This window comes from Epithele typhae, assembly GCF_022376455.1.
Source record: "Epithele typhae strain CBS 203.58 chromosome Unknown BXZ73scaffold_7, whole genome shotgun sequence".
Classification (NCBI taxonomy): Eukaryota; Fungi; Basidiomycota; class Agaricomycetes; order Polyporales; family Epitheliaceae; genus Epithele; species Epithele typhae.
Window position 1 is genome coordinate 538,387 of NW_025954198.1, and position 15,287 is coordinate 553,673.

Below are 15,287 nucleotides of genomic sequence, written 5' to 3' on the forward strand. Positions count from 1 at the left end.
TCTTGCCACTACCACGCGTGACTCGATGTTTTGCTATCGAAAAGCCGTCGCGTCTGTACTCACACACAAGCCAGCGACACGCTCTTTACGAGTCAACATACGTCTGTCACCGGCGAAGGCCCTCCATGCCACGTAAGGCGTTCATGTTGAACCTATCGTGCTCCTCACCCGCGCAGGAAATAGACGTCTGAAATTTTCTAATAGAGACGGGCTCGCGCCTCGACCAACTTCCTCTGCGGATTTCACAAGATAGACTTCTGATAAGAACGTAGGCAGCGCAGCGTTCGCGCCTAACTGCATCGCCTTTCCAACCGCAGTACTATTTGCGCCACAACGGGCCGCTCAATATCGTCCGGTATGTCCGTCTATTAGTCCTCGGTGGCCAACTTCGGATCGGCGTGCTTCGCACGAACTCACACAAGCTTGATTGTATAGACACTTGGACATTGTCGCCTGTTCATGAAAACCCTTTCGCTACGCCAACGGAGAGGATTCTGTGGTTTTCCCTGGGGCGGCAGGGCCGACGAACCGTTCGAGCGTTTCGAAGCAAGTAATTTCCGTGTGGTGCCGCAGTCGGAAGAGGTGTGTGCTATGCACCTGCACCTTGTTTATCTCATGACGCCCGCGATGACGCAGTCTTCTCCTTTCCACAAATCTTCCGTGAGTACAGTGTGCTGACCTGTCTCTTGGTGCCACGGGCCGTGCACATCCCTATACTTAGTCCGCTGCCGCGGATGGCCTTCTTACCCTTGACTTTTTGTCATGGTCGCGGGAATGCCGGTTTCAAGACGAAGCTGAATGGTTGGCGAGATCAACGCGCCCAGCCATTCGTCGCGTACCCGACGAGAAGGTCTTCTCGCCTGCCGAGTGCGGCATCCCACACGCTCGGAGTGGACACACCGATCCTCTTGTCGCCGCTACACGACGAACGTCAGCGCCGCTGACGAGCTCGACTACTTTACTCACTTCCAGAGGCTGCGGAATGTGGAGCTGCACAGGAGATGCCTTTGAAGCGCGAATGGTCAAGGAGTATAAGAATGCTTCCGTCGGTCCCCGCTCCCCATCTTCACCCCCTCACTGAACATGAATACCCTGTGTTCAATCATCGTGTCAGGTCTCCTTTTTTATGTTCCACTTTTCATCGCGAAGAAGCTCAAGCTCTTCTCAAAGTCACCTCTCGATGTCATACCAGGGCCTCCGGCCAAATCGTGGCTTAAAGGTACATTTTGTGCAACACTCTTCACTTCGTCTACACTTGCTTATCAATGATGCAGGACATCTCGGGCTCATGTACAGACGCGACGCCGAACCGTGGCGTGAGTCACTCTACGAGAGATATGGCTCAGTTGTCAGATTCCTGGGTCTATTCGGCGTAAGGGATTGTGACGTACATCCGTCTAACGTGTCCCTCTGACTCCGACTTCTCCAGGAACCTCGACTCTTCATTTTTGACCCAGTTGCCCTTCATACGGTTTTGATAAAAGAGCACCACATCTTCGAGGAGCCTGATACCCATCTCTTGTACGTGGTACCCGCTCCTACCCGACGACACTGGCTGAGCACCGCTCCAGGTCCAACGATCTCATGTTCGGCCCGGGTCTCGTCTCCGTTGCGGGTGTGTCCTGCTGTTTCTCGTAATATACAGCCGCTTAATCTGTGCGGTCGGGCTCGGCAGGCGATCAACACAAGCGTCAGAGGAAGATCCTGAACCCGGCCTTCTCCCCCGCTCATCTCCGCTCCACTCTCCCAATCATGTACAGCGTCACGTACCGGGTGAGCGCATTTCTCACTGGGCGCGCCGCTTCTGGCTATTGGTCATACTCACCCTTCACTCTCGTTAGTTCCGGGATGCGATGTTGGCGCGCATCAAAGGCGACCATTGGACGGAGATCGATATGCTGGGGTGGCTGGGTCGCACGGCGCTCGAGCTCGTGGGCCAGGCCGGGCTCGGCCGCTCGCTCGATTCCCTAGAAGGAGACCACGCCAGTGCCTACGGAGAGGCAGTAAAGGGCCTCATGTGAGTGTGCACCTTTGTTGTCGTTGTCGTCGATGTCTGATCGGTCGGTATACCAGTCCTGCTCTGAGCCATTTCGCACTCTGGCGACGCCTTCTTCCTGTGCTCATCAAACTCGGCCCCGCAGCCTTCCGCCGTTGGATTGTCGACCACATACCTTCAAAGCACGCACAAAAGCTCCGCGATGTCATCCACGTACTAAACACCCAGGCTCGACAACTAGTCGCAGAGAAGATGGATGTGCTGCGCGGTGACCAACCAGTCGACTCATTTGATGACATCGGTGACGGGAAGGACATCATGAGCCGCCTCGGTGGGTCTCATGACCTGTTATTTGTGATAGACAATTAGCTCACATTTTCGTCAGTTTCGGCGAACATGGGAGCCTCTGCGGGAGAGGCTCTCACTGAGGAAGAAATCGTCGGGCAGATCTCGTAAGTAAGGCAATACCGAGGCTGCTGCCCCTGGGCATCTGACGACTCGCGACTCTTTAGAACACTGGTGTTCGCTGCGACAGACACTACCTCGAGTGCGCTTTCTCGTATCTTGTACTTGCTTGCGCGAAACCCGGACGTCCAGACCAAACTCCGCGCTGAGATCGTGGAAGCCCGCCGCGATGGTAAAGACCTCAACTTCGACGACCTCTTCGAGCTCCCGTACCTCGAAGCCGTCTGCCGGGAGACCCTCCGACTGTGCGCTTCCTTCCGCGATCTCCTGGAACCACTACTAACGTGAAAGCACCCTCCAGTTACGCTCCCGTTTCGTCCATATCCAAAGTGTGCGCCCTTTCAAATATTGCAAATCCCTTCCTGTTGCTGAATAACACCCTCCGTTCTCACAGCGCCCGCGAAGACACCGTCCTCCCTCTGCGCGCGCCCATCGTAACGCGCGATCATCGGGAGCTCCACAGCGTGCCCGTGCCCAAGGGCACGACCGTCGTCGTCGGCATCGCCGCGCTCAACCGCGACAAGACGCTCTGGGGCCCCGACGCGCTCGAGTGGAAGCCGGAGCGCTGGCTCGCCCCGCTGCCCGACTCCATCGTCGGCGCGCGGGTCCCCGGAGTATACTCCAATATGTGAGCGCTGTCCTTCACCGCCGTCCGCTTTCGCGCGCAGAGGCATGCTGACATTCCGTCCACCAGGTTGACGTTCCTCGGGGGCGGACGCGCGTGCATGTGAGCTTCGTTCCGCTCTTCGGGTGTGATTCGAACTGACGACGTCCTGCAGCGGCTTCAAGTTCTCCCAGTGCGAAATGAGTACGTCTCGCGAGCAGTGTCCTGGTCCAGCCCCTCTAACACGCGTCACTCAGAGGTCGTTCTCTCCATTCTCCTCGAGTCTTTTGCCTTTGAGTTGCCCGACGTCCCGATTACCTGGAACTCGGCCAGCGTGCACTACCCCTCCGTTGGCGAGAGCACAAAGGCGGAGATGCCGATGAAGGTCAAGCGGCTGTGATTATAGCTAGAGTTTCTTCCGTTCTTCCGTCTTTCCCTTGAGCAGAGTTACGGCCTTGCTAGTTAGAAGCTTCGACTTACGGACTATGGTCAGACCTTTGCACTCTTAGAAGCGTCCGGTATTTGCTTAAAATTTCAATGTGTCGATACATCGATCCGAGGGCCGTGTCTCGGGACGTCATGCAGCACGGCGAGCAGATGAGTCCGATGGGTGCAGGCGCGGCGACCAAGTCGCCAATCCAAAGTTCGTATCCTCACTGGGTCTCGTTTGGAATGATGTGTCTGATGCCATGATCATATGTCAGCTTGTTTTCCCTAGACATGTCTCGAGATACTGCACAAACCCCGCGGGCAGCAAACGGCACCAAGCGGGTTTGGATTCGCTTACTGATATACCAGTGATGACACGCCAGATAACCCGGACGAGATCATCCAAAGCGGCAGATGACATTAAGTGGGTGCATATTTGTACAGAGTGTCCGTGTCCAGTAGGGCTACAGCAAGTCGTAAAGTCCGTGACTAGTAATAGCAGCGATACACACAGACGGTAGATGTGGCGATCATAATCATGAGAGGTGGGTAGCATGGAGATAAGTAGTCATAAGTTCATCGTAAAGAGCGGGATGTGTGGTTGAGGGGCATCGGAGTGAGCCTTGGCGCGCTGCGCTAGGACCGGATAGTAAGGTATAGGAGTCGTGGGCTCAATGGCGACCACGGGCCTTGGGAGTGGCAGCCTTGGGCTTCTTGTTGGAGGCAGAGCTCCTGCCCAGGACGGTCTGCTTCGCGGCCGGGGCCGTCTTGACCGCCTTCTTGACCTGGGCCTTCGTCGTCGTCGTCGCCTGCTTGACCGTCCCCTTCTTCTTGGCAGCCTTCCTCGGGGGTTCCACCTCGACGACCTCGTCGTCGCTCTGCTCCTCTTCGTCTTCAGAATCATCGTCGGGGACGACGACCTCGGGGATGAAGGCGTGCATGAACGTCTCGGGGGCGACGTACTGGCACGGGGGCGTGAGGACTGAACAGAGCGCGTCTGAGTGAACGCGAACGAATGCAGGGCGGACGGGAGACACGCACTGTGTATCTTCCGGTACGCCTCGACCGCCGCGGTGGTGCTCACGTGCGGAGGGCCTTTGGGCTTGGCGAGGTTTTGCGCGTGGAGGCGCAGGCACTCGTTCTCGAGCAGAGCGCGGCGCGTGTCGGGGTCGAGGTCGTCGGACGAGCCGGGGTAGTCGTTGTCGACGTCCATGGGCTGGGCAGGCTGAGAGTGGTCGGAGGGGTTGGAAGAGTGCGGGGGATGGGAGATCAACAGCGACTCACCAGGGCGCGGCCCAAGTCCATCGCTTCAAAGATGTGGTGCTTGGGGCGGCTAGTGGAGGACTGGAAGGTAAGGGTGGCCGAAGCTTGAGACATGGATGAGCGTGGAATATGCCGGGCCTTCTAGGCTGCGAAAATGAGGAACGGGGGAAGAAATTACGAGGTCGCAGAGCCTGGGGAAAAGAGTGTAAAGGATTGAGGTGGAGAGGGTAACCTAGCCGGATGGCCCTCTCTTATCTCAGGGCGCGCGTGGGAAGTCAGCAAAGTCCCGCGACGTTTGTCTCTTGCTCCTTACAAAGGCGAAAGCTGCATGGACAGCCGAGGCGCGCCCCGATCACCCAACACTAGCTGTGCAGTGGTTGCTGGACACAATGCGGGCTCTGGAAGCTGGGCTCTTGGCTTGGGCCTCGGCGCACGGCGGCCCTCCGGTGTCGACATCGGAGTGTGGAGCTCATCCTCGCTCGTCCTCAGCTTCGCCGTGGGAGCCCCCTGAATCGTGCAATAGTGGATCAGTCTTTCCACTTACAATGGCAGAGCTGAAGGTGGGCAGTGGCAAAAATGTGATTGGCTGTGGGAGAGACTCACCAGCGTTGTGGTCGCTGCCCCTCGATTGTCTCCTTGATTGTGGTCGCTACTCAGTGGCGTGCATCCCCGTATCTCCTATACGCTCGGCACGACAATGGCCACTGCGGACGTACACTGCACCCTTCATTTCACCGTTCGGTAACACATCATACTGCAGAAAGTCGATGGCGAAGTTGGCCGCTGCTCGACATCGTGAAAACACGACGTTTTCCTCGCTTCCAGGGATAGGCAGAGCCAATGAATGCACCTCGATATCAGAGAGACATCAACCACTGTCTATTCACCTCAGAAGCGTCGATGCACTCACGATTCTCCATCTCACCACGTCCGTCCCCAGTTCTGCCACCCAATCAAAGCACGTGTAAACAACGCGACTTTCTTGCGCCACCGACGCGTTGAATATATGGGTCCAAAGTCACGGGACGGTGTCTGATCATCCTGGCAAAAGATCAGATTGCCATCTCATCGATCAGTAGTCTGCAAACCACAGGCAGGCCGCAAGACGGAGGTCGTGACGATGCTCGTTGAGAGCTCCGATGTGAAAATTCTGTGCGCGCTGGAAAAACGCGGTGGGGACCTGGACTGGAATAGCATCTGCGATGGGGAGTATTTTGAGTACTTAGCGCGAGCAATAATGTAACTACGACAGCGACATAAAAATACGACCAAGAACAGAGTGCGAGAGCGATGAACGACGTGGGCAACGAATGTAGGGAGGTCCAATACTAGCGACATAAGGAACCGAAATGACAGGCCACGCACCGAACGCGCCTCCCGGCTTGCACCCACGGTGGGCAAAGACCGACGGGCGAGAACGGGCGGGCGTGCTTGAGTCCTGTGCTCGACGTATCTGTACGGAAAAGGGCGGCAGCGGAGAACGCGCTCAGTCGATCTCGATGACGTCCGGGTCCCCGCCTGGTCTATCTGCTCGTCCGCGTCGTCGAGCACGATCACCCCGTCCTCCTCCAGCTTCCGCTTTTTGCTCGGGGTGAACGGCACCGCGCCCAGAGTCTTCGCGCGTTTCGCGAGGGGTCCATCTCCGTCCGTAACTCCATCGTCTTCCGGGGCGGGACGCTTTTTCGACGGCACGAGAGGCGTCACGGGCGTAGGCGTTGACGGTGGTGGCTTTGCCTTCTTCGCGGGCTTGGGCAGTGGCGAGGGCAAGATCAGCGCAGGGCCGTCCGCGGGGTGGTCCGGTCTAGTACGCCAAAACGTTCGTTTAGCTATGCCCAAACATATAACACAAGCAGACTCACGGAAGGACCCCGATCGCGACCTGGATTGTCGCATACTCGCCCTCCTCGTCCACGATCGAGACAAACTTGCCCCGCGTCACGGTCAGGCTCTCGAGCGTGCGGTCGTTGTTGTCGTCCCAGTCCGGATCGCTCAGCACGCGTTTGTCCTCGTACACGCTCACCTCGCGCATCGCCGCGTCCCCGTCCTCGCCGCCCGCGCCGAGGACGCCGTCGACGACCTCGCGGAGCGTGACGCGCGAGGGGTCACACAAGACCTCCGCGTACTCGTCCCGGCACACGCCGCAGAACGAGTTCGGCGGGCACATCGAGATCGAGCTGAGCGGCATCGACGGCTTGAACTGCACGTGTACGTTCCGGAGCGCGGCGTACGATCGCCGGAGGAGGTGCAGCGCCTGGAGGACGATGAGCCCGGCGATGATCGCGTTCGTCGTCGCGATCGCAGGGATGATGTTCCCCGCCATCTCTGCGGAGGCAGAGGCGCGGATCGCGGGTGAGAGAGATAGCAGCCGTCAGGGAGCGGAGCGCGGGTGAGGATGTTCGGCCGCACGCACCTTTGACTTCCCAGCGGCTCTTGCCGGGGATACCGTATGCGGCGGAGCGCAAGTTGGCTGCAGCGGTGACGAAGTCGAGCGTGTCCTCGTCGTCCTTGTCGAAAGAGATGGTGTGTTCGCCCCCTCGAATGCGCGCCGCGAGGCGCTCCGTGCTGCCGAACGCCGAACCATCAGCTTTTTGTTGCCGACATGTGAGACGACGGACCTGGCAATAAACAGCTCAAGGTTGTCCTGCAGCGAAAGCGCGCGCTGGTCCTTCAAGCCGGCACCGTTCACGGAGACCGGGGCTGTGCCGTTGACTTTGACTTCGGCCTTCCCGGTTCCAACTGTCTCGCGTTGCTTGCTGCTCGAGGCGTTACCATTTTGAGGGGGCTGGGGTAGACCGTTCTGCTGCGGGCGGAGAAGAGGGAAGCTGCCCTCAAGAATCTTATCGAAGTCGAGGGGAATAGGCGGCGCCCGTGAGCGCCACATGTCAGCCATGGACAAGAGGTTCAGAATGTCGGCATGGAAGACCTACAATGAAACAAAGTCAGCGTCATCGTTGATGGGACGTGGTCATTAGGTGGGCTGTATGACATACCTTGTTGAAGACCAGTTTCGCCGCACTAGGACCTGACGACGACGCGTCCCCTGCAGGGACCGAGCGGAGGGCCTCACGCACCGCCTTGAAGGCTTGCGCTTCCTTGCGTAGCGCGGCGATTTCCGACGCTGTCCGTCAAACGTCTCGTCAAACGGAAGTAGACTGTCGAACGATATCGAACACGCACCATTCTCTCCTTGCTTCTCTGCCTCGTCAAGCTCCGCTCCGTCTTCGTCTTCACCGAACAGCTGTCTAGAGAAAGTGTGTGTCAGCCCCTTATGAACGCCGTGGTGAGAACCAGAACGCACGGAATGAGATAGCTCTTCGCCCACACAATGCAGTGGATTGGTTGGGACGGCGTGGACCGAATCGTGCATACAGGGAAGGTTTTGGGTGTTGGCTTGGGAATGCAGTCAAAGCACTCGGCGCGATCCTAGAAAAATAAGGTGCCGGAGTTGGTGAGGAGACCGGAGGCATTGTTTTAACGCGTTTACCTTCAGAATAGGTTGTACCTGGCCCAGGTACCCGGCGGTCCCAGATTCGACAAGCGGGACATTAGCCGCCATGCACATTTTGTTGACGTGCCTCCGAGCATCTATCGGTGAAGAGTCAGCTGGCGGTTGCATGCAATGGGTGGGCTCTCCAGCTCAGCGTGCCTCCTCTGCACAGCGACATCACGGACACGGGATCTCGACAACAATGACACGCGGTTAAACGACCATCCCATACGTGGGTTTGAGGTTCCAGGGATGAAAATCGGGCCCCGTCGAGAGCAGCCATGGGGGTCGATATACCACAGTAACACAGGAACAGTACTCGCCTAGGTTGTCAAGCGCGTTGAGCACGATGTCGAAACTCCGGAACCACGCGACATCGAACTGGGGCTCCTTGATGTTGGCGTGAATGGGGGTAATTTTCACGCTAGGGTTGAAGGCAGATGCAGTCTTCGCTGCGACCTATGAGACATAGTGGATCAGTCAGAGAGCAGATGCTGAGTATGCACACGTGCGTGAACGTGAGATCGCACACGTACCAGAGCTTTGCTCTGCTTGATGTCTTTTTTCCTGAAAAGGAACTGTCGGTTGAGGTTCGACAGGTCTATGGTGTCCAAATCAAGTAGGGTGATGTCGCCAAAGCCAGTGAGGACGATATTCTTCACTGGTGAAGTCATGCAAGATAGGCGAAAAGACTCGAGTGAGCCCTCGCAGCAATGGGGCGAAAGCTGGAATACGCACGAAGCTCGCAACCAATCCCACCCGCCCCAACAAGAAGCACCTTGGTCTGCGAGAGACGGCCAAAGAGATCCGGGCCAAGGATGGCCTTTGCGTGTAGAGACCGGTCACTCATGAGGTGCAGGGAGGAGTGCAAGTTCGCAAAGACGAGGAATGGTCTACCTGGGAAGAGAGGAGGATGCCAGCGATAGCAGTGGCAGGATGGGCGACGCTGTCGTTGGTGGTGGCCACACCGCGAGCAACGGGACGCCCATGATCCCGTGACAAATGCGGTGACGGCAGTGACGCGACGCGTTCTTGGTGTCACAAGCCAGATCGTGTGCACGCATCGCAGGCAACACGGAGAATCCAGACTTGCACAAGACAATACCGCGGAGAGGCGAAGGGAGTTCGCAAATACGACAGGTGAGTTATGGTCGGCATCAGATATTGAGTGGAGACGTACGAGGAGGCCGCGGAAATACCAATGGTGTGCTGTTTGGAGAAAGCAGTGAGAGGCATTCAAAGTGCACATGTGTGTATCATCGAACGAGAAGTTGATGTGCAACTTGCGTAGCAAGCGTTGGTGCGTTGAGGACAAGTGGGTGAGTGATGTGCGCCTTCACCCTCTGGGACAATGGGCATGAGGCTGTCGTGTTGCCTCTGAGAAGTTACCAATTAATGTTGTTGGCGTTCAAAACATGTTGTCTTCGCAACAACGTTTGCGTTGCTATATTGCTATATCCATGGCTGCAACTACAGCACTCGAGGTTGTAACTTGAATAGGACCCGCCTGCGACTTCATGTTTCACGGCTGGACCATATGGATCCTACCTCGTATGGCAAGTTCTCCTCTGCATCGTTTTCCAGTGGATCAAACTTCTCACTGTGCCAAGGCATTCTGTCCGGAGCTCTAGCACTCCGACATGACTTCTGCGGGAACGGCACATCTCCGTCCGACCGCTTCCACGCCATTGTTGGGCCGACTTCGAAAGGGGTTCCCACCACCAGTGTATCCGCTGTCATGTAACCTCCTCGCCCGCTATATCGCATACATTGTGGACACCTTGGGCTGCTTCTCGTGAAACTGTTGCGTGCCCAACTCGGCCCCGGATTCAGGAACCCAACGTAAACATCGAAGCCGCGATACCACAGGCCTTCCAGCGGAGTTCAACGTTCAACAGCTCCGCGCGGTGCAGAAGATTGCGGAACGGGCGACGGAGAAAATCTCCCAGAGACGTTGCAACTGAATGCACCCGGCCGACTACGGAGTTCGCCGACACTTTTCAATAAGTATGCGTCACATAACCAGATGCTTGTTTAATTATGATGTCATTGCCGAGAACAGGTCATCATCTCACCGAGGTCAGCCCGGTCTCGTGACGCAACGTCATACTGTACATCCAAGCGCGTCATGTCACTGGTCAGGTCATGTCGTCGTTGTGCATCATCGGAGGTTGCCATCGCCGTCTCGTGGGTGTCGGCAACAGGCACCAACTTACCCCCCGCCAATCGCCTCCTCGCGCAGACACACTCGTTGTTCTCTTTCTGCATCCCGCACGGCGCCGGACGCATTTTCCCACAGTTCAGAAATTGGAGTTCCCAAAGAGGGCTCGGTTTCCACCGCGACGTCAATACCCGCCGACAGGACCCCTGGCACACCCGCCCTCCCACACAAAGTCGGCCCCGACCGCCACACCCGCTCGGCCTCGTCCGCACGTGTGACCGCGGGTGGCAGGCCTGCCCGACGCGGCACATCTAGCCCGGCTCGAGCGAGGGCTGCGATCGCCGACACGAACACCGCGCGCGCGCGCGCGCGCGATCAGCCCTTGCCCGCGGCGAAGCCGTACGTGCAGACTAACGAGATGCGATTGCACAGGATTCCAAGACACGTAGCGTGCGGTATGTATAATTGCGCGAGCGCGAGTCGCGAGGCAGATTCGCGCCGCGCGGGAGCGATGACCGCGATGTCGACGGCGGAGAGTGCTCCTCGATCCTGGGCCACGAGAGTTGGGTGCTTCCCAGCTGGTGCCTATCTCCAGACCCCCGAAGAACATCCCCGAGACGGGGAGCGCGAGCGCTGAGATCACGGCCCCCTCGCGTAAGCTACACGCGTCCTGGCAGCCTCAGCCTGCAGGAAAGACGCCTTCTGCTCCTTCACCCGCGAGGGCGATGATCGCCGCACCGACGTCGAAATCACCGTCGAGTCCTCTGCCATCGATGCCCGACAAGGCCGACGGGGCGAGTGGAATCGGCGTGTCGCGCCGCCCCAGATTAGTGCACGTCGCGCGGCGTCCTCCGCCCGCGCCGCGCGACATCCGTTGGACCTCGGAGCGCGTCCGACCCGCTGAAAATTTCCAGCAAACACCGACCGCCGACGCCCGCGCGAGGGATGTGCGTCCGGAACCGGAAGCGCGTCGACCGCGATGGGAACCTCTGGGGGATTCCGGCGGGACGCCCGAACTGTGAAGGAACCGGAGGACATCTGTTTCTGGTGCACCTTCGAGGGGCGCCGGCCGGAGCGCCCGAGCGGCCGAAGTACATGCTTGCGTCCCGCGAAGGACACAAAACCAATCTCGACGCGCCAGCGCGGCCGCACGCACGGGCCAGCGGGGCTCGCACGATAACGCAGCATCTGCGAGGGTGACAGCAATTGATGGGCACAGAGGGCTATGACGCACCGATGAGGCAATCGCGGGGCTAGAACGCACCTTGTTCTGCTTCGGATGGCGTAGAGGGCGGCGGGCAGGGTGGTGGGATCATGTCAACGGCGGCGCGCGCGAGTGTGCGTGTTGGCAGTAAGATAGTCGTATACACGATGGACAACAGGCGATAACGACAGTACGGGTGTATGGCTATGTAGAAGCGGCAATGGAGAGGCTCAGAGCTAACGGAGACAGTGTTCATGATGATGCGTGGAAGTGTTCGTCACAGACGGGGACTAGGAACTACCGAGAGCGAGAAGCAAAGAACGGAAGCGCAACGGCGCATGAGCGGGGGACGAACGACCGCAAGGACCCAGAACTATAGAGGAGCTCATAATCATACAGTACTAGCAGAGCAGTGGGGAAAAAGCGGGGCGATTCTAAGCGCAGGGGGTGAACTCGTGTGTGCTAACGGGTATGCAGGTATATGCAAGGGTCTTCTAAGGTCTGAGTCCGTCTCAGTATGAGGGCAAAACAGCGAAAAGCCGCAGGTGCAGCGGCGTCGGCGGCGATAGCACCTAGCAGGAGCCCAGCTTCCACATCTTCACATAGTCGCTGTGGAGTAGTGGCAGTCAGCGTCAACTTCTACGCGCATCCAGGGTTCGGGACGGATGTAAAGAAAGACATTTTACTCACATCCGCATTGCTAGGTCTGCAGAGTCCGACGGCCACGTCGCCGACCAAGTCGACTGCGCCTTGGCGAAGTCAAACATCGCGGTGTTCGAGCCGTCGAACCAGGGCTTGCCGCCGACGCCGTCCGGGAACCATCCGCTAGTGCCTCCGGCAGCGACATCCAGGATCAGGTAGAATTCTGGAGGATGCCAAGAATAGAGCCCGAAGCGGTCAGAACAGCCCTATCCAGCCACGAGTCGCCCAGCGGTGGGAACCCGTACAGTAAGCAGAACTCACCCTGGTCGAAGGGCGCTGCGGCCTGGCCGCCCTGCTCAGCCCAGATGTCCTCGACGACGACAGCGACGTTGGAACCGTTAGTCGAGGTCTCTGGGTAGTTGCCGCGCTTGAAGAAGTCCTTGCCACCCTTGCCTGTGATCTTCAAGTTCATCATGGCCGTGAGACGCGAGTCGACGTAGAAGCGCATCCAGTCAGGCGTCCATTCAAGGGCGTAGACATGGAAGTCCTTGTCGTACGACGACTGCTTCTGCGAGATGAACCCGAAGATCTGAGTTGGAAGGGAGGCGAGAGGGCCGTAGTTGAGCGAGCTCCGAACAAAGTTCCGTCCTTGGGCGGGGTACGACGGAGCGTTGCCGCGAGCCTCCATGAGCTACAGTGTTATGTCAGTATCGCGCGCGAGCAAGTGATACAAGAAGGGGTCAAGAATACTCACATCAATTTCGCCGCTGAGCGGCCATTGGCCATACTTGCTGTCCTTGGGAAGCATCCAGATTGCAGGCCATAGCCAATCGCCTCGGGGAATCTTCGCCCTAACTTCGACCTTACCAAACGCAATGGTGGTAGAGCTGGCGGTGTGAAGACGGGCAGACTGCACAGGCTGGATGGCTTGGTGTTGTCCGGCATTGGACGTAACCTCGCAGGCACTCTGTGGCAGACATGGGAAATGAGAATCCTACCCCATACAACGGAATGAGATATTCACCTTATTGTTAGAGGTGCAACCGTCGAGAGTGTAACTCCCACCATCAGTGATCTTCCCAAGACCAATCTCGTCAGAGGTCAAAGTCGGCAAGATATACAACTCCCCGTTCTGAACGAAGAGGTTCTTGTCCGAGTTTGTGGTCATCTGGAACTCGCCATTGCCGAAGCCACCCAGCTCGACGTCACGCGTCCAGGTGTTGAGGTCGAGCGTGTCGAAGTTGTCTTCGAGGACGAGGCAGAGGTCGGAGTCCTTCAGGATAAGAACGGAATTCCAACCGAAAAAGCAGAGCACCGCAGCGCCGCCGACGCCGAGCCACAAACAGACGAACGTGAGCCACCAAGACGTGCGGTCGCGGCAATCCCGCTTCTTCAACCACGGTTTGTCCTCCGTGGAGAGCTTCTGGGACAAGCGAGAAGAAGGCATGAGCGGCTTTGTCTTGCGCACGAACCCGGAGGTTGACGACGCCGATTGCGTCGGGGGATAAGGGAAGGGGTAGGCCGGCGGCGACCACACCGTCGACGACGGGCGCGAAGCGGGCGACAGGAATGGCGCGCGCATGTTCAGCGCGGGACTGGACTGCGAGCGCGGAATGGTACCGGCGCCCTGAATGTGAGTCTGGCTGGCGTTCATGGCGGCGGCCGCGCTCGACATGTAAAGGGCGTTCTGGCTGCCCATCGGGCTCGGCGGTGTCGCGCTTCCCTCGCGCGAGGGCACGCCGCCGTTCTCCATGAAGGGCGCGTACGGGCGTCCGAGGTCTCCCATGCTGGCGTTGTCGTGGGCGAGGGGGCCGTAGCCCGCAGCGGTGCCTGCAGCAGGATAAGCCGTTCCGGTGTAGTTCGGCGAGATGGGCGACCGTTGATGCGCGGCCTCACGCGCCCGCAGGCTCTCGACGGACGAGCGACGTCCCATGCCGGGGATGTGGGTGCCCGGATCGGGGTTCCCTGGGTGGGAAAGGAAAGGGAACGCCGATGGAGGAGCGCGGCCACTCGTCGGCGAGGCAGGGCTGCCAGGAATGGCGCTGTAGAACGAGTTGGTCGGCGTGTCGAACGGGTTGGGCGCCTGCCCGCTGGGGACCGACATCGCGTGGGAAGTCGTCGACGCGACGTCCGTTCCTTCGGCCTCCACAGCGTACTCTTGAGCTATCGATGAGCGGCGGCGATGGTTCCGCGCGCGTATGCGAGGATTCGTAGGCGAGATAGGTTGAGTTGCAGCAATCGCCTCTTGGCGCGCACGCGCGTAGCTGCCGCGAGGGACGGGCCGGACGGACTTGTGGTTCGCACCCTTGCTGGGAACGGGAGGGGCAACGCCGTCCGAATCGCTCTGCTCACCGGCGGCGTATGAGTTGTTCTCGGAGCTCCAGGAAGTACGATTGTCGGCAGTGAACTGAGGACGCGGCGGCGAAAGAGCCGTCGCACCGCGAGAGGCTTCGGGGGAGCGGTGGGTGGCGAAGTTTTCCGCGACGGGGGAGGTGGTGTAGCGCTGGAGCTGAGATTCGTCTTCGCTGGAGTCGGCGTGTCCGTGGCCTGAGTGAGAGTTGCTGGAGGGCCCCGAACCACCGAGCGCGCGATAGGCGTCTGCAGACGAGTACGCGGAGCGACCGGTCGACTCCCTGCGACGGGCGTACATGGTCGGGGAGGGGATGAGGTTTAAATGCTACGGAGGGACGAGTCGTCGTGGACCGGAAGCAAGAGGGAGGGGGTGGAACGCCTTGCGGGAGGGAGGAGAGCGCGAGGAAACAACCTGGGCGGACCCTTTTTTGCGGTCATTGCAGCTTCTCAAGATAAGCCGCTCTTCGGCGAGGATGCGTCGTCGAACCAGCGCGGCGTTCCAACACGGCTGCAAGTATCCGGGGTCCCGGGCGTAGTGCTCCGCAAACGCCCGACCCACTCCCCCGGTTCTCGAGCTCCAAACGGCAGCGTGCTCCGACGTCGGTTTCGGCATCGGCTCGACGCCTGCTTGTTTCCTCTCACCCGCGCAAATCCCCCCGGCGGCGCGCGAAGGTGGTGGCCCCA

General features: G+C 58.9%; 3 protein-coding genes across 3 annotated transcripts; 1 reads left to right on the forward strand and 2 right to left on the reverse strand.

The window, feature by feature from the left end:
• Positions 1-1,083: 1,083 nt before the first annotated feature.
• On the forward strand, positions 1,084-3,465 carry BXZ73DRAFT_42182 (cytochrome P450; the record flags this gene model as incomplete). The annotated part of the gene is made up of 14 exons (XM_048018904.1): positions 1,084-1,219; positions 1,275-1,372; positions 1,430-1,521; positions 1,572-1,615; positions 1,676-1,773; positions 1,842-2,017; positions 2,074-2,327; positions 2,382-2,448; positions 2,509-2,706; positions 2,763-2,792; positions 2,856-3,089; positions 3,156-3,188; positions 3,241-3,269; positions 3,323-3,465. The coding sequence occupies 14 exons, from the start codon at positions 1,084-1,086 to the stop codon at positions 3,463-3,465; spliced, it is 1,632 nt and encodes a 543-aa protein (XP_047880969.1).
• A 2,778-nt stretch (positions 3,466-6,243) lies between these two features.
• On the reverse strand, positions 6,244-9,094 carry BXZ73DRAFT_98467 (uncharacterized protein; the record flags this gene model as incomplete). The annotated part of the gene is made up of 12 exons (XM_048027695.1): positions 6,244-6,252; positions 6,309-6,558; positions 6,617-7,079; positions 7,168-7,319; positions 7,373-7,680; positions 7,748-7,875; positions 7,935-7,999; positions 8,056-8,180; positions 8,242-8,342; positions 8,559-8,703; positions 8,781-8,905; positions 8,983-9,094. 12 exons carry the CDS (start codon positions 9,092-9,094, stop codon positions 6,244-6,246), a joined length of 1,983 nt encoding a protein of 660 aa, XP_047880970.1.
• A 3,087-nt stretch (positions 9,095-12,181) lies between these two features.
• On the reverse strand, positions 12,182-14,355 carry BXZ73DRAFT_88404 (concanavalin A-like lectin/glucanase; the record flags this gene model as incomplete). Its single annotated transcript, XM_048024932.1, has 6 exons — positions 12,182-12,218; positions 12,300-12,474; positions 12,573-12,942; positions 13,006-13,218; positions 13,276-14,278; positions 14,339-14,355. 6 exons carry the CDS (start codon positions 14,353-14,355, stop codon positions 12,182-12,184), a joined length of 1,815 nt encoding a protein of 604 aa, XP_047880971.1.
• Between the last annotated feature and the right edge of the window lie 932 nt (positions 14,356-15,287).